General features: G+C 48.1%; 1 protein-coding gene across 7 annotated transcripts; it reads right to left on the bottom strand.

The window, feature by feature from the left end:
• Positions 1–5758: 5758 nt before the first annotated feature.
• On the bottom strand, positions 5759–21757 carry LOC128844879 (uncharacterized). 7 transcript variants are annotated; one of them, XM_054042972.1, is made up of 6 exons: positions 21593–21757; positions 11272–11579; positions 9610–10771; positions 9111–9289; positions 7839–7973; positions 5759–6776 (listed from the first exon to the last, which is right to left on the bottom strand). In XM_054042972.1, exons 3-6 carry the CDS (start codon positions 10124–10126, stop codon positions 6396–6398), a joined length of 1212 nt encoding a protein of 403 aa, XP_053898947.1. In that variant the 5' UTR covers positions 10127–10771; positions 11272–11579; positions 21593–21757; the 3' UTR covers positions 5759–6395. The 7 variants fall into 7 exon arrangements, with proteins under 7 accessions (XP_053898947.1, XP_053898948.1, XP_053898949.1 ...); XM_054042973.1 differs by having other exon boundaries at positions 21621–21757; XM_054042974.1 differs by lacking the exon at positions 21593–21757 and adding an exon at positions 21402–21417.
• Positions 21758–23501: the final 1744 nt, after the last annotated feature.

Genomic DNA, 23501 nt, shown 5'->3' with positions numbered 1-23501 from the left:
CACCACCAGGTAGCCGTGCGACTAAAATCCAATGCACATGGGATGGATAAGCAGGTAGAGCACATAAAGCTAATAGAGTAGGAGATCGGGGACTGAGTTATGTATAAATACTACTCAGACCAAGGCCATGCTCTTAGTCCACAGTGGGTAGGCCCAGCCCTTACCATCAATAAGACTAGCCCTTGCGTGTACCAACTGGAAATTCCAGGGAAATGAGGAAAGAAAACTAAATGGTTTCATTCTAGCCAGATGAAATCCTGGAAAGGTACTGCCAAATCTGATACAACATCCTAATTATGTCTTTCCCTGTGTTTGTGCATAGGAATCCCACCATCACCATCTCTTCTATTGGCATGCACTTATACTTCTTGTAACCATTGTAAATAATATACAGGGGGTGTTTTTCGTTAAAATGGGGGATCACTTTTATTGTGACTAGGGGATGGCATCCTTAACACCTAAATTAGAAAGTCAAAAGTTTATAAGAATTTTCATGGCCATCGTCAGGCTAAGGAGGTGAAGCCACTAACTGTTTTTGGGTATGTGGATGGCCCCAAAAGCGTTTTGCTGTGGGTCTTGGAGACAGAAGATTTCTATGATTCTATCATGGGGCAAGCCCCAGGGTCTTATCTTACATCTGTTCAGGCTGCAGGGCCATTGGAACAAGTAAATCAGATCCCAAAGGCATGTGTCTGGGAGGTTACCAATCCCTTAGTCAGATGCTCTGGTGGGCCTTTTACCACCAGCCCAGCAAAGTGCATCTGTTTTTTCTATTAACTTGTCATCAAGCATCCAGGTGGGGCTCCTTACTATTCGTATCTCGAGTGCTCAGTTTGCACTTCCTAAGTTACGGGTCAGGATGCATACTCCGTACCGTTCATTTAATAGTATTATGGTTAATTGTAGTGGCAGTTTGCCACATTTTTGTAATAACACAATGTTAATGGGTTCTGCTCTGCACAGACCCAAAACGAATTTATAAGCAAGTGCTATGGAAACATCTCAATTACCACCGATTCTAGTGAGTCTGGTACTTGGCACATAGTGGGACCTTATGGGGCTGTTCAGACAGTCGAGGTGACCATCATACCTCACCCACGGGTCAGTTACATCGGACCCGTAGTGGTAAACGAGAATTTAAGACATCTCAGATCCTCAGTATTCCGTTAAAAGAGTCAGTGTTAATCTGCAGGTATTAGTCAGTAGCATAGAACTTAAATGCTTGCCTTTTGTGAGATCTGCAGTCTATGCTGGGAAGCGTAGCTGTGAGGTGCAGAGCCCAGGTACTGGGGTCGTAGGAGGTGAGACCTTGCCGCTAAGACATGGGAGGAGTTGGAGCTGGACTTGGGCTCGTAAGCTCCATAGAAATGGGGTCCCTAACCCTTAGGGTTAGCAATTTAGGTCGGGAAGTGGCCACATTAAACCACCCACTTTCTGAGGCTCTTAATAAGGTTGGTGACCTTGGGTACGACTTGTCCACTGTCATCAAGGACTGGTACTGTGCCCAAAAACAGGACTCCGCCAGGATCCTGCAGGGTGTCGAAGGTCTGAAGGGTAACCTCTCTTGGGCCCTTGCTTGTACAGAGGTACGAGGATGGATACAAACCGTGTCCAGCAGTATCCTTAGGGCAAGCTTTCAGGGAACCCTACCTATAGACCAGGGGGCGGCAACCTGCAGCACACATGCCAAAGATGGCATGTGAGCCAATTTTTGATGGCACGCTGCTGCCTACCGGGGTCCTGATCCCACTCAGCCCCCCCGCCCACCAATTTCTCCTGCAGGGGCAGGAGGCAGAAGCTTGGTCATGCTGGCAGCCAAGCTTCCCCCTCCCCCGCTTCTTCCCCCAGCGTGGTGCTTTCCTGCCCCTCCCCCTCCCTGCTGCCAATCAGCGGATCGCCCTTGCGAGGGGGGTGGTGGAGCAGAGCTGCAGTGTGCTCGCTGCTCCGGGGAGGAGGCAGAGAAGAGGTGGGGATGGGGCATATCCCCTCCAGCCCCCTGCCGTGAGCATCCCAGCCCTCTGCCCTGACCCCTGAACCCCCCCCACACACACACCCAGCCCTCTGCCCTGACCCCTGCACCCCCTCACACACCTCCAGCCCCCGTTCTGCCTCCTGCAGCCCCACACATACCCAGCCCCCCCACACCCCATGCCCTGACTCTTGCACACCCCCCCACATCCCACCCTGAGCACCAAACGGGAGCTCCTGCACACACACACACCCCACATTCCCACCTGCATCCCCAGTCTGGGGTCCTGGCCCTTGCCAGCCAGGGTCCCACAGGCCCTGCTCAGCCCACTGCCGACCTAGGTGAACGGAACCCCAGGCCGGCAGCAGGCTGAGTGGGCCAGCAGCGTAAGATCAGCATTTTAATTTAATTTTAAATTAAGCATCTTAAACATTTTGAAAACCTTGTTTACTTTACATACACAATAGTTTAGTTATATATATAGACTTATAGAGAGAGACCTTCTAAAAAACATTAAAATGTATTACTGGCACACGAAACCTAAAGTTAAAGTGAATACGTGAAGACTCAGCACACCACTTCTGAAAGGTTGCCGACCCCTGCTATAGACCTAAGGAACATCATGCGTAAGGATGTCTCTCCATTCAAGGTTCATCATGCCTGGTGGAAGCTCCTTGACTTTATATATGACCCGCACACAAAGGTGGCCACAGCTTGAGTCTTAACAATTATGAACGGCACTGTCCAGTGGGCATACCCGCTTCTCCCTCTTGGTATCATAGCAAATGGCACCATTATGATGCCTACAGATCTTCCCCACTGGGTAATCCGAGAAGGGACAGACTATCACGTGATAGATGTCAGCTCATGCTTATGGGAAGATAATCGGGGGTACCTGTGCCCATCGGAAGTATTCCTAGGGCAGCACATCTGTCTAAGCACAGATGAAGGCAGGTGTCATTACAAGCTGCATCCCAAGACATCAGAACATTCTCAGGTGGTGGTAATCAATGACAATTGCGTGTGTCTCCGCAGTACCTGTAAGTCTCTGGTGGTAAACACATTTTATGTCATCAATAATAGGGTGTATCCAAATTTGTGCTTATGCTATCTGTTAACAATTAAGGGATGTAATATCGATTTTCAATCAGAGCAAATGACATCCAGAAACATCAGGACTTCAATTTACATGTATGATCATGTCAAGCCTGTCAGTTTGGGCCTCTATACTTTGCTCATTAGCCAACTAATGGAGCCTCCTGAGCTAATTAGGCATGTGGATAAAGTGATGGAATGGGGTAGCTCTATCTTAATCATCGTCCACCACTTGTCCAATCAAATAGAAGCAGTCCTAAAAAGGGTTAAGAAGTTTGCCACAATTAGTAATTGGTGGAGACCTTTATTCTCCGACCCCAACAAAGTGTCGGATACCTGGCATTTGCTTGCACATCCTTTGTCTGTTTTGTTTGTGTTGCAATGCAGGTGGTCGCAACATAAGTTTGGTAAACGGAGGCACAAGTCTAGGTGTGCCAATGTGCCCCATGTAATCCTGTGTCAGCATCAGAAATCCCGATATAGGGTTCCTTGCTGGCAAGGAAGGGAATGTAGGGGAAAATCTTTAGTGCTTAACATCCTAGGTGTGCCATCTTGAATGCCCAAATAACTGGGAATCCATCTTGGCTGTCCTTCTCCCCCCCACCCCCGGTGTAGTTTCCTGCCCTTTCTACTGAAAGGCGGGAAACCAAGCAAACCATGTGACCTATGATCTGCCCAGTAGATGCTGCGCAGGGCATATAAGGGCCTGCACAGCAGAAGGAAGAAACTACTCTTCTGAATGGGAGAGTCTGGAGGTGCTGCTGCTGCAACTGTTGGAAAGCACAGCAGCCATCTCAGTTCTCTAGATTGTCTCAGAGGAGTACGCTGAGTACCACGCTCTTCCATCTGATTGCGGGAGGGTAATTCTCACTTGCATGCAGAGAGTGAGACTGTGACACCAGCTGCCACTCTTTCACGGAGGACAAATACACACCCATGACATCGCAGGGGGAGTACAAGCTGAGTCATCGCTGGGGCAGAGCTGTCATCGCCTGCTCCTGAGGGCCATTCCTTACCTGTGGGTTCCACCTACCTGGACGAAGTCCAGAGCTGTCCTGTCATCATGAGGGTCCTCAGAGCTGCAAGATATAGTAGTGGTCCACTCATCCTACATCCTCTTACCTGGGTCCCGTCCTAGGGGAGGGAACTTACCCTCAGTCATAGTCAGCATACTGTCAGTCCTTTACTTACCTTATATCACCTGTTGTGGGGGTCCTTGCTTTACATGTGTTCCTATTCATTTAGTTTACCTTTGGTTTACCTTGTTTAGAACTGTTGATGGTTTAATAAATACCTTGGTTGTTTTCACCCACACATCCTAGTTGGTTATTTTTTTTAAAGGGACTAACAACAAACCCCGATGATAGATGCGGGTATGGAGACATTCCTCTAGATTGGTTCAACAGCTCCATCCCGTGTTATGTACCCACCAAGCCCCATCCTACAGACCTGCTCCACCCCATGTTATATACCTGAGGGCCCCCGTGCCACAGACCTGCTCCACCCCATGTTATGTACCAGCCCAGCCATGTCCAACTCTGCTCCACTCTGTGTTATGTACCCACCGAGCCCCATCCAACAGACCCTCTCTACCCCATGTTACGTACCCACCAAGCCCCATGACACAGTCCCGCTTCACCCCGTTATGTACCCGCCCAGCCCCGTGCGACAGTCCCACTCCCAGTGGCATTGCACCCTCGCTGAGTCCCATGTGACAGACCCGCTCCACCCCACATTACGTATCCACCAAGCCCCATGCCACATTCCTGCTTCATCCCGTGTTACATACCCACCAAGCCCCATCCAACAGACCCGCTCCACCCCATGTTACATACCCACCAGGCCCCGAGAAACAGTCCCGCTCTATCCATTATGTACCCACCCAGCCCCGTCCCACAGACCTGCTTCTCTAACCCCCCTCCCCCCCCCCATTACGTACCTGACAGGCCCCGAGCCACAGTCCCGCTCCACCCTGCGTCATGTACCCAACAGGCCCCATGCCACATTCCCAGTCCACCCCGCATTATGTACCCATCCCACCCCGTCCAACAAACCTGCTCCACCCAGCGTTACGTACCCACCAAGCCCCATGCCACATTCTTGCTCCACTCCACATTAAGTACCCACCAAGCCCCATCTGACAGACCCACTCCACCCTGCGTTATGTACCCAATGAGCCCCATGCCACAGTCCCACTCCACCCCGTGTTATGTTCCCTGTGTTGTGCTCAGATGTTTTTTATTGTACAGCAACACAAATGCAGCAATGGAAGAATGGGGCTGTTTAAGTTGTGGTCAACTGCCACAGCTATCCTTGGTTTCCCTGGGATCAGGGGGCAGGGAGAGGACTTACTAGCACTTGGCCTGAAGTGCAATGAAATGAGCAGTTCCTACCTCTGCTCCTTATTCCATAAATTTTGGTCATTGCAGGAGAATCCTCCACCCTCCATCAATCCTGGGGCATGAGTGCAGCTGATGTAGGGGTACAAGGTTGCCTGGAACACTGGCTTATTATCCCTGCAGCTAGCCTACCCTGCAGCATGCACTGCCCTGGCTTCACTGTTCCAGTACTTTAGCTATAGATAGGTGTGATTGCAGCTGGTGTCTCATTACCATGGAGTCATACTCTTATAGGGAGGTTGGTGTATGAAAAACAGCCAACATGCCACATAGAGCCCAGTCTGTTTCTAGAGCAGTGGGTGTATAGACTTTACTGAGATTATTTTACTCTCCACATACCACTCTGAAAGAAAGGGCACAAAGCATCCAAAACCCAAGCTCCTGGACATTCTATGCTCACGCTCCCTTCCCTGTGTAAGCATTAAATGCTTTCTCTGCCAAGGAGAGAGTGATGCCTGCCACCATGTTTTCCTTCTATGTAACATGGTGCTTGGCTATAGCCAGCCTCTCTAAGCTGCTGGAGTTCCATATCCTTTGGACCTGGGCCTTGGGGGCTAAACCAGTATTTCATTTGCTGTATACAGTGACTAGAATTAAGGCTTTCCTTTAACATGTTTCAGCCTCCCATTGGTACATGCCTCTTCCTGGGGGCAGCAGGGCTGGATTAACTAGGCCGAAGCAGACTGAGTCTTGGTGTTATTGGTGGCCTTCCTCCACCCAGTCTTCTGTTCTTGCAGTAGCAGGGCCTTAGCCAGGCTCTTAGAGCTGCAGTTTATGAAGTGCTAATGCCTGCTTCTCTTCACTCAGCTGCAGCTGCCTGCTTGAGATCCCTTTGTATTTTGGCTAGGGTGGCCCATGCCAGCTGCTTTGTCCAGAGCTAGCTCCAGGCCACTCTTATGCCCAGGCTCATGAATGTTAGCATCAGCCTTTCATCAGATAAGCTCCATCTTGAATTGGCTGAAGTTTGGCACAGGGGGCGAGGGATCAGCCATGCTGCTGAAGGGGACACAGGGCTCGTTTCCTGGCACTGTCCCATGGCTCACGGTGGAGCTGAGCTGCTGAAGCGTCATCAGCACCTCTTGCTGGAAACGCTGCTGCTGCTCGTGCTGGCGCTCCATGCGGCACTGCCTCTCTAGCACCGCGTGCATTGCATGTGTCAGTTTCTGCACCTGTGTGTGTACAGCATCCAGCTTCTCGGCAATGGCATGGGGGATGAGTGAAGGGGCCAGCATCTGCCCACCCCACACAGGGTTCTGATTGCCTGGAGAACATGCAGAGTTAAGCAAGGCCGTTTGAGTGCTGACATCTTTGACCTGGAAGAAAGATCAGAAATGCAGTGACGGGCCATTTCCTATAGAACCAGCTTAGCACAGACCTCTTTATTCTGCATTCAAGAATTAGCAGGTATGCATGTGAGATGAGGCCAGCTAACATCAGACAGCTGCATCCCTCTGTGATCTGACCTGACCTCCAATCCTATCTACCATTGTACGTTGCCACTGCTACTCTAGCCCTGCCCACCACCCAGCTGTGCCAGTGCACCTTCAGCTTGGCCCCTCTGTAGTAGTCTTGCAGTGTTCAAAACTGAAAGAGACGATGCCTTTCAGAAAGCAGCAAGAAGGACTGTATGCTCAGGCCTGCTAGGAAATGCCTCACTGGTGAGGGAGAAAAGCAGCTGTGGGACTCTCTTGATCTGCTAACATGGAGCCTACATACATGACCTTTCTGGAGGAGGGCAACCACAACTTCTAGTGCAGATGTGGGCGTTCAGCCAGATTCACAGTGGGGCTGAGGCAGTGCTCCATGGAAAGGAAGCCAGGACCAAATACCTAATGGGGTGCACTAACAGCTTCTAATGGGACACTTTGGAGTAGGGATCCTCATTAGCATAGCCACATGCTCCTCTTTCCCCAATCAGCAACGTTCACTTCTGAAAGCAAGACTCCTGGGCAGGGCACAGATTGGGCTGGCCATCTGAGCAACAGTAGAACAGGGTGGGCCTAGCAGCGGAGCAAATACAGAACACCAGGCTCCTCTCAGATCCAGCTTTGCCTCTGCCTGGCTGTTATTCATTACTCTGCTACTTACCTCAGAAATGCTGCCATCGGGACAGTAAATGTTAACTCAATCTGCCCCCTCAGCCTTGTACGTTTTCCCCATGCTATCTCTGCATCCTGACATTTGAGTCCTGGCAGAGATCAGCATCCACTCAGAGTCATTAAGAGCAGGTGGCCATGCCACTTACGGCTTTGTCCCAAGGAAGCATGACAAGCCAGCCAGAATGTATTGTGGTGATTCATCCTGGTGTCCATGGCAACTGTTTGTTCAGTCGATGGGCTAGTGCCTACGGACTGTGCGCATCTTAGGTTACTTACATGTGCACTGCGGCTCATAGAGGCTGCCATGACAGATGGGTTTGCCCTGGGAGGCTGTTTGGCCGGCTGCACTCCCACCAAGAAGGGCAGGACAGTTGTCGAATCAGATGGACTGTGCCCGTTGTGAATGGTTGCCTGGTCAATGTCGGAGAATTACAAGCATCAGCCATGCACAGGATTCAATATTCCTTATTACACTGCAAGTGAGCCTAGAGCTCACGAGTGCCTGTTAGAGCTCAGTTGTGCAAATTAGTGTCCAAGTGTGGCTCAGTCCTGACCTGCAGCTTTGTTCTTGGGTTCTCCCCTCCCCTAAGCTCTGCCAATGCATCTCACTGCCACCCTGCAGCACCTCCTGCAATCCTTGTCTCTCTCCTCCCTGCTCAGCTCTGCTGCTGTCCCTCAGTCCTCCCCTTTCCTCTCCAGCACAGACCTCAGAATGAACAGATGCTACCATCTGGGCCAGGGTCTGGAGCAATTGTGGGGACCAAACCTGTTCTTTAGAAGTCCACAGAGCATGGGTCTCTGGTCCGGCTGGCAGTGCTCAGCCCAAAAACTCATTTCTTTCCTGCTCTTCTTTTCTAGATGAGGCACAGGTGTTGCCAGTTGTCGTGCAGGATGGGTCTGGGGCCACCAGTAACAAAGTCCTTGTCACAGTGTCCAAAGTGGGGGGAATGCATCTGGGGAAGCTTCCACCCACGCTATGGAATGGTACCAGTGGAGCCTGCGGGTCGGAGAGTACCTAGGACACCTGCCGACAGAAGCCCTCAAAGGACTTCCCCCAGCATGGGGGAGGGCAGCCTTTCCCCTTCTGCTAAGCAGGAATAACTGAGGCACAGAGAAGGGAAATGATTTGTCCAAGGCCACACAGAGCCACAAACAGACCTCAAGGATCCTGAGTGGGCAAAAATCCAACTTGCTGAGGCAAAGGGGGAGGGGAGCCTTGGGCCCAAGTCACCAAGTCCATCAGACTGCATGAAGACAGCTGCATTCCCCACAAGCTGGCCTTGTGTCCTCCCCACCCAACTCCACAGAGCAGGTCACTTGAGAGGGCACCTCATAGAAGCCCAGGATCTCCTTGTCCCTTCTGCGCACTGGAGCCTGGGTTCCCACAGAGCCTTCTCCAGTTGGGGACGCAGAGAGTGTTACCAGCCCTTTCAGGCCAATTTAACTGTAACCTGATGGGTCGCTGCCTGAGCAGATCCCCAGTCTTGCTGGGCTGGAGAAGGGGTTTCTAGCCACAGGACGGCCAGTCTGCCTCTTCCAGCCCTGTACCTTTTTCTGGAGGTGGATGGCCCTGTCCACAATCTTCTTCTTCACAATTAAGGCTGGATTCCTGGCAGGCGACAAGAACATCCTGCCCCTGGTGTTCGGCTGCTGCTGCGCCGTGGCTGATGGGAGTGGAGCCGGGTGGCTATCCACAGCTGAGGTCCGAATCCCAGAGCAGTTGTCACCTGGATGGATTGACAGAGTAACCAGAGAGAGAAGCACTTTCAAGTGAGACCCTTGAACTGAGTGCCAGCCTTTCCCCAGCCCCACAGAGAAGTGAGACCCCTCTATCTATAGGGACTAAGTCCTTCCAGCTCCACCATGCACTTCCCCCCACCTCAGCTATGCTCCAGGGCCTAAGAGTCCTGTCCAGCCTGCCTGGATTTGGAAAACAGGGATGTGAGCAGAGACCCTTGGTACTGCTTGGCAACTCACCAGGCTGCTTAGAGAAGTGGAGAGGCCTATCCAAGACTAATGGACAACGAATGAGAAAGCCAGGCCTTACTGTTAATAGGGGATAGCTGTGCCGCTGGAGATGGGCCCATGGGCACTGTAGGCACCTTCCCAAACTGCCCACTATCCTTCCACAGCGATGTCACGCTGACTATTTTGATGCCATCCTTGCAGTCTTGGTTATCATTGAGGTGTGGCTCCTTGCAGCTCACGGTGGCTCCTCCGGGGAGTGCTGGGGTCCTGGGACCTGGCTGCCTGCTGCCTCTGGGCTCCGTCTGCTTGTTCTGTTCAGTCTCATTTTCCTGCAGCAAGTTCCAGAGCTGCTCATCCTCCCAGCCAGTCTGGTTGATGGCCGTTCTCCTGCTCCCCCGGCCTCCAGCTGGTTGGAAATGGGAGGCTCCTGGAGGCTGTGCCGGCTCCACATTCTTACGCTTGAGGAACAGGTAGACAGCTTGCGGGGTCACCCGGATATTGTCCAGCTCTAGGACCTTCTTGATTTTGCGGAAGCTCAGCCCGGCTTTGCGCAGCTCCACTATCCGCTTCTTGGCATGGTCATCCAAGCGGCCCATCGCTCACTCGGCAGGACAAGGGGCATGGATCAAAGCCCCTCCCAATCTGTTTTTTTGTGCTAGTGTTCTGTAGCTACATCCTTAGTCGGGATTCCTGCTAGCACAGCCAGCTGAGCCATGTTCCTCCCACGAGGACCCTAGTGACATTACTCCCGTCCCAGAAGCCAGTTAAGGAGACAAGGCACTTGGTGGGTAGTAACAGAGGTAGTATCTGTGGCACAAGAGGGCATGCCGTGCAAGTGAAGAGGTTAAGCCTCTGCTAGTTTTGTGTCCCAGGGCTGCCTATAGTAGCCATGGTCCTTTCTGGAGTCACCACAGCTCCAGACCGATAGCGGCTGCAGGATGCTGTCCTGGTCATCAGAGACATAGAAGGATCCACTCTTTTCAGGCTTGCAGCTCCTTGTGGGAGAGGAACAGGAAGGAAGTGGCACAGCAGTGGAGTGTCTCCCTTGTCAAAGTGGAAAGAGATTCAACTTCCAGCCCATTGGAACGAGAGTGGCAACCCGTATGTCCTGGGCCGGTCACACTGAGGGGGTAAGTGGCAGGCTAAATCCAACTTGCTAGTGTCCCAGTTGGAGGGTTGGCATATGTCTCACATACCAAACTGTGGATCAACTCCCTTGGGCTCAGCTAGCTGTCTTCATCCTATAAGCAAAAGAAGAAAAAAAGGGATGGAGTGGAGTCAGAACCCTTGTGCAGCCTCTTCTTTGAAAGTTGTTTAAAAAAAAAAAAAAGATCCTCTAACCTCCTTTACAAATAGCAAGGAATGTTTCCCATCCACTAGGAAGCCCCTGTGCTATTTACCAGGTGTCACATCACTATTAAAAATTGTTTGCGCTATCCCAGGACCTTAACAAGCTCAATTAGCCTGGGCATCCCGGACCTGTCATATCAGATGGGACTCGGTCACTCTGTTTGGTATTGACTATGTGAACACCCTTTTTTGGGGCTGGGGGAGAGAAGACAGTGGGGGACCCCACTAGCTGTTGGGATGCCAGCCAGGAGCTGTCGTGGCAGAGTTCAGATTTTGGTTCTTGAGTGCATGTGGTACCCTACTTGCTGGAACTGGCCAGTTCAGAAGTCAGTTGAATTCCAGCCCGACAGCTGTGGCTCAAACCCTAATCAATGTTTTTGCAGCTGCTTACTTTAATCACTGGCATGGAACTGCCCTGGCTCAGACGAGCACAGTCAGCAGAACCCCTAGCACCCGGTTGCCTGGCTCTCCTCTCATCAGACTCTCCAGTAAATCTCAGTACTAGCACTGCCAGCTGACAGGATTCCATATGGAAGGTATGGCAGGGTCATTCAGGCAGGTCACAGCAGGGAGGCAGAGTCATGCTGGAGCTCTTTAACCCTTTTCCTTTAAGCCACAAGACACCTTCAGTGAGCAAATCATCACTGTGTGCTGCTTCAGAGCCTTCCCTTTAGATTATCAAGCTGTTCAATTCTTCACCTTTGAAAACAAACATACAGTTAACTAATTATCAACTGTAGTAGAAAGGATCTCAGATGCATATAAGTTCAAAGGCAAGTGTAGATCTTCCATATACCCATCATAACAGTCTCAGGCAGGGACTCTAGGGGTAATTCCCAAAACAGCAGAGTAAACCATCACATAGTGAAGGGGAAGAGGAAATACTCTAGCAAGGGGTTCACCTACAGAGGCAGTGTGAGGTGAGATTGGGTGCGGAGAAATCCCCAAGTCACCAGTATTGGGTGCCCTCAAATTAAGAGTGCAAGGCTTGGATTTTTATCTGAGCAGGAGTTGATTAAGACTATACTGGACCAACGCACCACCAAGCTTTGTATGCCCCACCTCAAGCACATCAAGAAAGATACCCCACAATTAAATTGCACTGCCCTACCACCAAGATAGCCATACAACTCCCAGACGCTGCCCATCTCCCCTGCACACCCTGCCTCCAGCTCCCATCTTGGGGAGACCCAGGGTTGTTGTAAGAAGCTCCCTACACCCAGCTTCTCCTCTCAGAATGATTCAAAAGTCCACTATCCTCAATGGACATATTTCCGCTGACTTCAGTGGGCTTTGGCTCAGGCACAGGGTGCTGCTGGGACAGGGACCAGTTGCACAACATGTTGCTTGCTGCTCCAGGGGTCCTCCTCAGACCACAGGGCCCAGATCATATGAATCTGAGACTCCCACCTGAATCCATCTCCCACACATTGGCCACAAAACCAGACTGCTGAGGCTAGGCGGTCAGATGCGCTGGCAGTGGGAAGGGAAGAAAGGGAATGAGGGGGTGCATGCACTCACATGTACACTGCTATCACAATTAACAGCAGTAGCAGGCACCCAGCTTTGCCTTCCCTGCAACCGGCTATTCTGCCAGTGTTATCTGAGCCAGCTTGTTGCCTGCAGGGAATTCTGATAAGATCTACTGCTGTTATTTTGTTTAAAAAGGGTTGTTTGTAATTTAGCTGCCTGAATGATGGAGAACCCAGGCTCATTATGACAGCCTGGCATCCAGAGCAGGTGGGACACATGGGAGCAAGGCAAGAAGTGGAGGGGAGAGGGGCAAGGATGGATAAGACCCAGAACTAATGTATTGACACTTTGTTGTTAGCAGCACCTAGGGTTGGTTTTTTTAAGCATTGGTTTCAGAGTCATTTCCATCATCCCTCCTCCCCCCAGCATTTCTGTAGCAGCTTAGAGGGCATACCTGGTTTTCTCCAAGCAAGAGATATTAGCAAGCTACTTCATCATCATGGACATTTCTAAGGCAACTACTTCACGTGGCAGCCACAAAGCGAACATCAGCTCTTTTCATGAGCTGTTGCCAAACTGGCATGTGTGTGTATTAAAGCAGTTCCTTTGGTCTGCCAAGAAGGCACAGCGATTATTGCAAACTATCCAGGGAAAGCCACAGGGAAAAATGGAGTCTCCTTGAATCTAATTTCAGAGCAGTCACCATGTCCCTCTGAGTTTTACTCCCCCCTTTGTGAGACCGAGAGGAATAAACCAGATTCAAGAGATATACAATATATTCTGATCCAGAATTGTTTACAACTAAAAACTATCCATACGCTGTTGTATGCACTAGGTCCTGTTCACTGGAAAGCTGAGGGAGACCAAACGTATCTCTGGGTACAAGGATTTGTTTACATGCTGTTATTAGCTTCAGACCAGAGACGGTCAGCCTTTGCCATACCACGATCCCTCCCCAGTAACTCGGACCTCCCTGCCCTTTAGCAATATGAGAAGAGCAGAATGGCTGCAAACCCCTAACACCAGTTCACACCCCACGGTCAAAAGCCCCTGCTCTAGACAGGGGAACAGTTGCTTTGTTCAAGTATTTTCTAACCAAGACCTGAACTCCAGTCGCAGAAGTATGCTCTAGCACCATCTAGTTAACTCCCCTTGTTACAGGACTCACACCTCTTACACTGGCAGATGCCTTTGGACTCCAGTCAATCAGCAAGAACTCCCCACAGCAGGATAACTCATGGTCTTGACTGAGCCACTATGCATTGGATTTATCCAGACTCCCTGCATGAACAGGGACAGGGAACAATGAGGAGGGACAGTAGAGTTGGTAATTCCACAGCTTCCTAATTCCTTGGAGAAGCTTCCCACTTTGTACCATCCCGCTCAGGGACCCAGCTCTCCTGTCATTAGTGCATGAGAGCTGCCTGCCTTTACCATTAGTTCCACTCCTGTTCAGTCAAATGTACCTGGGTAGGAATCTCTCTCCCTCCCAACACATTATGGAGAATTCACTCTGGGGCTAGCTTAAGATGGTTCAGGCATCCATTCTTTGGAGACACCTTTGGACCACTCTTGTTTTACCAGCACCTGTAATAAGTAATTATGTCAGCATTTAGATTTCCCATTGACCAGGAATATTCAAGGTCATGATCAGTTGGTTGTAGTTTCAAGTGACTTTCTGCTTGTGAAAGCTGCCAACATGACATCCTTGGAGATTGGAGTCCTTTCCAGAAAGAGTGCAGCACAGACAACAGTAGTGCAAGCTCTTTCCATACAGCCCTATCAATATTCTCCAGGGATGAGGTGAGTACGCCTCTAAGGAGGAGAGGCTAGGGCATTCTCCATGGTCCATTAGACCTTAGCCTTTGTACAAAGATTAACAGGACTACAGTAATTGGTTCTGTGATGGTGGTTTATGAATGTGGGCTCTTGTGCACTAGATACTGGAACGAGCCCCACAGATCCATGTCACAAAAGCCACTGTAAAGCTGTCAGATAGTAACATTTTTTGGTTCCTTACTAAACTGGGCAAAATTCAGACCAACAAACTGGAGGTGAATGATTGTAGATCCCATTTTATTCTGGCTAGTTTTAGGTGCACTATACAAATTGCACAGCAAGACTCTGGCTATTTTACTGCTCCTGCTCAGGAGAGGAAAACAGGCTTGCCCAGGAGAGCAACAGGTTCTCTTTCCTGACTAGATATTCATAGAATCATAGGACTGGAAGGGACCTCGAGAGGTCATCTAGTCCAGTCCCCCACACTTATGGCAGGACTAAGTATTATCTAGACCATTCCTGGCAGATGTTCATCCAACCTGCTCTTAAAAATCTCCAATGATGGAAATTCCACAACCTCCCTAGGCAATTTATTCCAGTGCTTAACCACCCTGACAGTTAGGAATATTTTTCCTAATGTCCAACCTAAACCTCCCTTGCTGCAATTTAAGCTCATTGCTTCTTGTCCTATCCACACAGGTTAAGAACAAATTTTCTCTCTCCTCCTTGTAACAACCTTTTATGTACTTGAAAACAGTTATGTTCCCTCTCAGTCTTCTCTTTTCCAGACTAAACAAACCCAAATTTTTCAATCTTAGAATCATAGAATATTAGTGTTGGAAGAGACCTCAGGAGGTCATCTAGTCCAATCCACTGCTCAAAGCAGGACCAACACCAACTAAATCATCCCAGCCAGGGCTTTGTCAAGCCAGGCCTTAAAAACCAATAAGGATGGAGGTTCCACCACCTCCCTAGGTAACCCATTCCAGTGCTAGGTATTTCCAGCAGCTAATAACCTAGGTATTTCAAGTCTGTACTTTAACAGCTCTGATCTGCCTTGTTTTCTGTTTAGCATTTGTTTACATTGATCCCTCTGCATGCTTCCAGCTTTCCTTTACCAAACAAGCTACATATTTGTAAGGGCCGAGTTCTCCACATCGTTTTTGATGACAGCGCTGTGGCTGCTCGGGGCACAAAGGTTATGTAACATAACTGACTAAGTTACACATTTATTAAAGAGACCTTTACATTCTTCCACCATGACCCTTCCAGAGGTTCATTAACTTCTTAGCTTTTCTCTTTTTGAACAGAGAAAAAGAATCTTTTAAAAAAGAAGGTAGCTTCCCTGACCTGCAGTTCTGAATTTGCTGGAGTTTCCATTAGAAATCTCCCCTCAGTTTGGTTTTGTGGTCCCACTGTTAGAGACAATGCCACTTATTCATGGAGGCTGGGGAAGCATCGCTGACTAGCGATTGCATTTACTGTTAAATGTAGGACACTTTGTCTGATGTTAGGCGATGTTTGCATTCCAGTGTTCCGACTCCCCTTGACATCTGAATCTCATCACGGCCAATGACATACATTGTAAGCCAGAAATCAAATATGTTGCTGGAAAAAACAGGTTAGTATCATATAGAAATATATATGATATTCCCTGAAACGGCTGCTCAGCCCACTTCCTGACCACGATCACACAAAGAGCAGGGCTGACACAGCTCTCGTTTCCAGAGTAGAACTCCATGCAGTTTACACTGAGTGGGTCTTTCAAATCCTACAAAGCAGAGGTCTTGTCTACTTTGCATGGATATTAAAGGTCCCATTGCCCTTTTTAACAGCAGAGTTTTGGCACAGTGTATTTGACCAAAATACCCCTCTCTTTCACCTACCTGGCTATGTTCCATAGAGTTGCATTTCAGTTGTAAATAGATAAGGCCTGATCATGCAATCAGGTGCATGCAGGCAAAACCCTGTACCCATGCAGAGCCATGTTAACAGGCTTTTATGTGGGAAGTAAGGATCCCCACCACGTACATCCATCTGCAGGACTGGGAGCCATAAGGGCAAACAGAAGGGTGAAAAAACACTTTAAAAAAATGAAACATTATCATCAATTTCTGAGTAACTACACACCTGGGAAAGCCTCCCACTAATGGAGGTGAGTGGACTGGTCATGCTTGCATAGAAATGCACCTCAGGACAGCAACTCAGTCTTTGGTAGCACTGGGCAACAGCACAAGTCCTAGTGTAACAGCTCCATTTACGATTATGCCTTTTGGGTTACTTGGTGCTCTGTCCCTATTTCAGAGACTGCTGGACATAGTCTTTAAGGGGCATGGGGATTTCCTAGCAGCTTACGTGGATGATGTTTTCGTCTACAGTACTGACTGGAAAACATTAAGTGCTGTATCTGGAGAAAGAAATCAAAAGGATCCAGCAAGCTGGGTAGACGGTGTTTCAGGGAAAGGTGCACTGGCTCAGGAAGAGATAAAATATCAGTCTGTCACACTGTCTAAAGTGGCTCACAACTGTGAGTGCCAATCTCAGGTCAGAGGGTTAGAAAACAGGACAGACACCCCAAACTGGTGGTATATTCTATTAGCAGATTTCACCAAGCCGGTAACAAATGTGCACTCCTGGATCACTATACCGGTCTTACCACGGAGTCACAGACAGTCCCCTTAGGCACTCCAACCTACCCTGACACTCAGACAAATTGGCCTTAGTGATAATGGTCACATAAACTGAAAATCACATATGAACGGCCATACTGGATCAGACCAAAGGTCCATCTAGCCCAGTATCCTGTCTTCCGACAGTGGTCAATAACAAATCAGGTTACTCCCAATCCCGAAGTATCAGTCACTTACCCAGATCAATTGATACTTTGTATCTCAGAACAAAGATAACGCTGGCAGCTAATTCTCTAGTAAATTAACTAAATATTTATTGGCTAAGAAAAAGAAATGAGAGGGTTAGAGGTTAAAGCAGGTAAAATACTTTACCAGGTGAGTCTAAGTTTGTAAGTCTATTATATCAACTGCTATCATTTAAACCCCCAGTTTCCCGAAAATCTTTTCCGGGAACTCAGTTGTTTCAGGGGATCTCCACTTTGCATTTGGTATCTTCCCTGTAAGAGTCCAAATAGAGATGAAAGAGCATTTCTTTAAATCAGTATTTATATCTTATTTCCGCAGATAACACTCTGACAAGTGTTTTTACTCACTACCTGGCTCCTTGCTTTGAAATTAGCATTTCCTGGTACAGCCATTAAGTCCTTCATTAATATTTCACAAGATTTCTTTGAGGAGTAATTTTAGTTACAGAATTATACATAAATGCAAATGTTTTTAATAGCAAACAACAATCCTTCATTAGTTTTCATGACATTTATACATCAAATACCTTCTGATGTTCACTACCACACACTTTGATCTAATTATCTAATTACAGGATATACCTAGTGTAATTGTAATATGATAGCAAACAACAGGATATAGATAGGCGAAAACAATACAATTGACATCTCCTTTTATCTCAATTAACACGAGTGAATTAGTCTATGCATATTATTACACTTAACATTTCTTTGATATTCATACACAACTGAATTGCCCTATGGCTTTGGCTTGAGCTGGCCTGTCAGTGCCACAATGTCCTAAACCAAATCTTGGTGAAACTATACATGAAAAACAGTCCAAGCTAGTCAAGAACATTTGCAAGTATAGACTCTACAGAACAGACATGAAATCCTTTCTGGGTTTGGTAGCGTGGCCCTGGCAATTCTTTAGCACAGTTCTCCACTGTGCTAGCTTTTAGTCAAGTCATACTGTGGAGACAAAGAGCTAACAAAATGGAAACCATCCAACCCTAAAGAGAAGTCTGTGCAAACATTGTGTGTTACAGAGTCCTGATTTTCTCTGCAGAATTAGTTATTCAGGTAGCTGCTTTAGGAAAAGGCCTAGGAGCAGGTTTGTTACAAGAGAGAAATTGGTTATCAGAAGAGCAGTTGGCTGGTTGAATGAAGATGGTGCCATTATCTGAGCCATGCTGACTCACTCTCTGCTAAGGGAGAGCATCATAACAAACAATATCACTTTTCTGTCAGTCTTCAGTATGTCAGAGGAAGAAGAGACTTCTGGCTAAGGCACAATACTTGGAAGAAAGATAGGTTCCATTCCTGACTCTGCCACAGTATCTCTCTCTCTCTAGCCTTTGACAAGTTGTTAGGATTCCCTCCAAAATCTTTTCCACTTGGCTTACCCAGAACACCTCATCCAGTTCTGGGAGAATGCTCCATCCAGTTCTCTGTGATCCAAACACTCACCTCGACTCCAGATCATCACTAAGGTTACTTTATTAGGCATGTAACAGCTCTGTTCCCTTGCTGAGCAGGGTTAGGTACAGGGTGATGCCACAATTCCAAATTAGACCCCACACTACACAGTTTATATATGTTTTTCCTAGCTACTAACATCTATACTTTTTTAATCTAATTGGTTTGGACATCATATGGATCATGTAAGGACCAATCGCTTTGCACATCATGTAAGGACTAATAACTTATGTTTTTACCTTATCTACATTTCATGTGTATCAATTCACACTGTTCCCATTTATCTCAATTAGCCTGAAAATCTCCAGCACACAGCCTGTCACACCCTTATTTACAATCTTGCACTCAAATCAAGCTATATGCAAGTTTACTCATGCCCAGCAAGATCTATGTCTACACAAGTCAATTTCTCCGTGCTTCATTTGCACAGTCTGTACAATGGACGATAGTACTTCCCTATTTCAAAGAAGTTTGGCTAAAATAGTTTGGTTTTGAAGCACTAAGATCCTTAAACAGAAGGTGAGATACATCTTGAGACTACAGAAAAAAGGTGTGTTATGTATTTTTAAGTGTTATGATCTTTACCTTGTATGCTTTTACACAAGTGTGAAAAATGTTGTTTGCTCAGTAAGAACCACTGATCTTAAAGTTAGGCCATCTAACATCACAGGTTAGAAAGAAAGCAAAATTCCTGCCAAAAGAAGTTGATTTCCTGAGACACAAGAGGTTATGGGCCAAAAGTCCCAGCGATCCAGCATATCCACTATGTCTGTCTGACTGAGGCTAGGTCTACACTGGGGGGGGTTGGAGGGGAATTGATTTAAGATATGCAAATTCAGCTACGCGAATAACGTAGCTGAATTCAACGTATCCGAGCCGACTTACCCCGCTGTGAGGACAGCGGCAAATCAACTGCCGCGGCTCCCCCATCGACGGCGCTTACTCCTACCTGTGCTGGTGGAGTACGCACATTGATTCGGGGATCGATTGTCGTGTCCCAACGAGACATGATAATTTGATCCCCGAGAGATCGATTTCTACCCACCGATCCAGGCGGGTAGTGAAGACAAGCCCCAAGAGTGCCCTAGGGAGAATGACTACCTACTACTGACCTATCTTAAAAATGCTACTATAGCTTTAAGCCTCCTAGTTTCCCCCACCAGCACGTGATTCTGAAGCAGCTTGGAGAATTTAAAAATAAAACCACACACCCCACACCTCTGACTTATTGTGTGTCCTGCAAATGTCTAAAGAAAATGTAATTCTTGTTCCTTGTGTTGGGATAAAGAGGTTTAATATTTAGCAAGCATATTCATACAGAGGCAGGGCATGCTTTATAAATGTCACTGAAAAACCATGCATCACTGCACATTTTTAAGCCCCCAGATCCTACACAAACAAACTGATGCTGATGCACTCTCACCCATGTACAGTACTAGAAGTTACAGGTTTGTTTGTTTTTGAACTAGCAGCAAGACTGTGTTGCAAGGATCAGTTTTAAACCATGATGGTGTAGGTGGATCAAAATCCAGAGGATCAGAGTCTACAGATAAAAATACGCTACAACTTCAAGGTAAATTCTGATTTTTCAAGTTGACAGCGTCTATGTTATTTTCGGAAGGGAACAATGAGGGGAGAGGGAAACCAAGAAAAAATTCTTGTCTACAGTTTCAAACCTACGTGTTTAATACCCAGTTGTGCAGTCGTTGCAAATATGTCATCTCAATTCCCTCCAGTGACAATTTGGTCTCATTATTACACATGCAATTAAGATGAAAGGTTTCCAGCTTCCAGAGCACATAGGTAAAATCCTCCCCACCTTGCAGTTTGTTTACTGCCAGCATGACAGGCGATCACATCCCATAAAGCCAAATGCTCACCTCATTAGCACACGTGGAGAGAGTCACACACCTCTGATCTTAATTTAAACAAAAACAGAGCCTAAAGTGCCCGCAATGAATGGAAACCATAAGCAATGAGACACTTTATGATGAGATGGCACCAGGATTCAATCTTTGTGCAACAGGCACGGTGCTGCATGGTCAAATAGAACAATGCCATGTACTGGGCAAGTGCATCTTTCCACCATCCACTTCATAATAAAATAAACAACAATCAAACTTGAGTGCTTCAGCATGCTGTGCAATTGAAGCATTAGCTAACTGATCACCTAGGTACTTTATAGTTTTAGGAGACCCATCTCTATAAGCATCTCCATGCCAGTGATGGCATACCCTCTAACTAAAAAGACAGACATAGAAACAAAGCACTTGGTCACATGACACAGTCATAGTTCACACTTCTATGGCACTCTACAAACATTAAGAACATAAGAACCACCACACTGGGTCAGACCAGTGGTCCATCTAGCCCAGTATCCTGTCTTCTGACAGTGGCCAATACCAGATGCTTCAAAGGGAATGAACAGAACAGGGCAATCCTCAAGTGACCCATCCTAGATGCAGGGAATGGATGGGGGGACAACCAGAGCATAGGGTAGCAACCCTCACCATCTTAGTTAATAGCCATTGACGGACCTATCCTCCATGAACTTATCTAATTCTTTTTTGAATCCAGTTATAGTTTTTGCCTTCAGAACATCCAAGTTCCACCTGTTGACTGTGCACTGACAAATCTTAACAGCACCACCCTCTGTCCACCTCTATGAAGAAGGTAGCAGTCAGTATTGTTGCTCATATTTTATGGCTAGGACAAGGGAGACAGAGAGATTAAGTGATGGGTATGAAGCCACAGAGGCCGAATTAGCAAATAGCACCTCCTGCTCCCTCCACACTCCCCCCTCTGATTTCTGACCCCGCGCTGACACTGACTCGCTACGTGAATCTGGCTATGTCACGGCTCGCAGAGACCTGACCCTCAGCTATCTACAACCAGGGCAGCAGCAGGGACCCCCACGTATAGCCACCAAACCGCACTCAGGAGACACCCGGGGCTACAGGGAGCGGAGCCAGAGGTCCCAGCCAGCGCGCAGGAATACCGCCGTTAGATGGCACACAGCCCGAGGCGCGGCCAGCAAGGCAGGCAGTTCCCTGGCCAGTGCTCGTGACTTGGAGACGCCTCCCCATTACCCCAGCCGCGCCCCATTAGACCAGGGAAGCACACGCACCACGAGTCCGATCCCCGTGTCTACGTACGGCGAGTGGGAACGATCCAGGCCACGTTGAGCCGCTGCCAGCCCGGCTGGGCTCCACTAGAGAGGCCCCCGCCGGCCCCTTTCCGGTACCCAACTCGGCGTGGAGCTGCAGCAGTTTGAAAGCTCCTGCGCTCTTTGTTTGGCCGGGGGAGAGCCAGCAAAGGCTGCTGGGAAGGTCCCCGGAGAGGGTTGTACTGCGAGGGGAGGAGCGCAGCTTTAACGCTTTCAGGGACAGAGCTTCACCAGGGCTCTTCCACCGTTCCCACGCCAGAAACGCGGGGCTCGTCAGACTGGCTCGGTCCCGAAGGCTCGCTAACCTAGCCGCTGGCCTGTCGCCAGTGCCACATGCAGCAGAGGGAGGTGCAAGAAGCCCTTCAGTGGGCAGCTCTGGGGTAATCTGCCCTCCCCTCCGCTCATAGCGAGAGATGGGAGTAAAGCGCACCCACCCACCAGCACACCTTTCCTTCTGCAGCGCCTGGGGCTTACTGTCTAATTTGGGTGTAAGTGCTGGGGCGCAGGGCAGGCAATGATACCTTGCCCTTACACAACACCTTCCACCACCTGATGATCTCAGAGCACAGCACTTTACAAGCACCAGCCAGTTCTGACAGCATGCTATTATTACCCCGTTTTGCAGATGGGGAAGCTGAGACCTTAAGCATCTTGCTCCAGGTCATAAAGTGAGTCAGTGACAGAGGACTAGAACCTAGGAGCCCTGACTACCAGTTTCCCCACCCCACTTTCTTCCAACCTCTAGACAACATTGCTTACCATTGGTTCTGCTAAAGACAGCATTCCCTCATCAGTGGACACAGGAGCCTACACCATCAAGAACATAGCTACGAAAGTAAAATATATAATACACACACTAATTGATGCCACTGTGTCCATGGTATCTCCCATGGCACCCAATCTGATCATTAACAGAGTAGCTGCAGTTAGCTATAGATGTAGCAGTTAATTATTGTTAATTATTACTACTATTTTATTTATTATTACTATAGGACCATAGAAGTGCATGCCACTGCACAGAACAAATCAAAATCCATTCCCTGTCCTGAAGAGCTTACAATCTAGGGCCCCAATCCTAAAAAGCTTCACACTCTTAACTTTACAAAGGAATGCTCAAATGCTTAAAGTTAAGCATGACAAGCAAGTCTTTGCATAATCAAGGCCTCCTGTCAAGAGGAGAACATGAGGAGGAGCTGACAACATTGCAGGGGTGAGTGGTGGGGAAGCACAAGGGAAAGGATAAGATGAATATTCAGTCACATGGGAAGCTAAATGTGTCTATAGTGGACAGAGAAGTGGATTTGGACAAGGGGCTTAAAAGAAGAGAGTTAATAAAAGACCTGATCAGAATCACAGATGCCATAAGAAATGTTGCGCAAGGAAAGTAGGATCTGTGTACTATGACTTACACCTGCAGACACCCATGCTACACAATGCAAAATTGTTCAAGGCCTCTCCACTGTCTTGTATTGTCATTTACATCTATGCAAAGTGAGTGTACAACACTGCCAGTTCAGATTGGTAGTGTTTCATACTCACTTGGCATGTCCAAATGGCAGCACAAAGTGCAAAGCAGTGGAGAATCACACCTGCTATGTCCTTGGATGGGAAGGCAATGCTGCAGTGAAGAAAAGAGAAAGGATGCCAAGCTCACCAGAGAGACTGATCTTCTGATACTCTTGAGGCATAGCAAAAGATAACTTTGAGGGCCTATCCCTAGAAAAGGGGAGGGAATGTTTCATCTGGCGACACTAATGTTTTATGTAAAGATGTAATCTGTCTGACTGCATACATGATGCTCTAATAACATTGTGTAGTCTTGTTCATTTGGGGTTTCTGCAGACACTTCGCTTTAGGTGGCAATCTCCTT

Source organism: Malaclemys terrapin, chromosome 10 (assembly GCF_027887155.1).
Source record: "Malaclemys terrapin pileata isolate rMalTer1 chromosome 10, rMalTer1.hap1, whole genome shotgun sequence".
Classification (NCBI taxonomy): Eukaryota; Metazoa; Chordata; order Testudines; family Emydidae; genus Malaclemys; species Malaclemys terrapin.
Note: the sequence above shows the minus strand (reverse complement) of the source record. Positions and strands in the feature narration are given on the sequence as shown.

What these genes read in the sequence shown, in the direction of transcription:
- LOC128844879 (XM_054042972.1), bottom strand. Translation starts at nt 10,126, where the DNA reads ATGGGCCGCTTGGATGACCATGCCAAGAAGCGGATAGTGGAGCTGCGC. An exon ending in ACAGCTATCCCCTATTAACA is followed by an intron (nt 9,290 to 9,609) that starts GTAAGGCCTGGC and finishes CAATCCATCCAG; the next exon opens with GTGACAACTGCTCTGGGATT. An exon ending in CTATGAGCCGCAGTGCACAT is followed by an intron (nt 6,777 to 7,838) that starts GTAAGTAACCTA and finishes TCTTTCTTCCAG; the next exon opens with GTCAAAGATGTCAGCACTCA.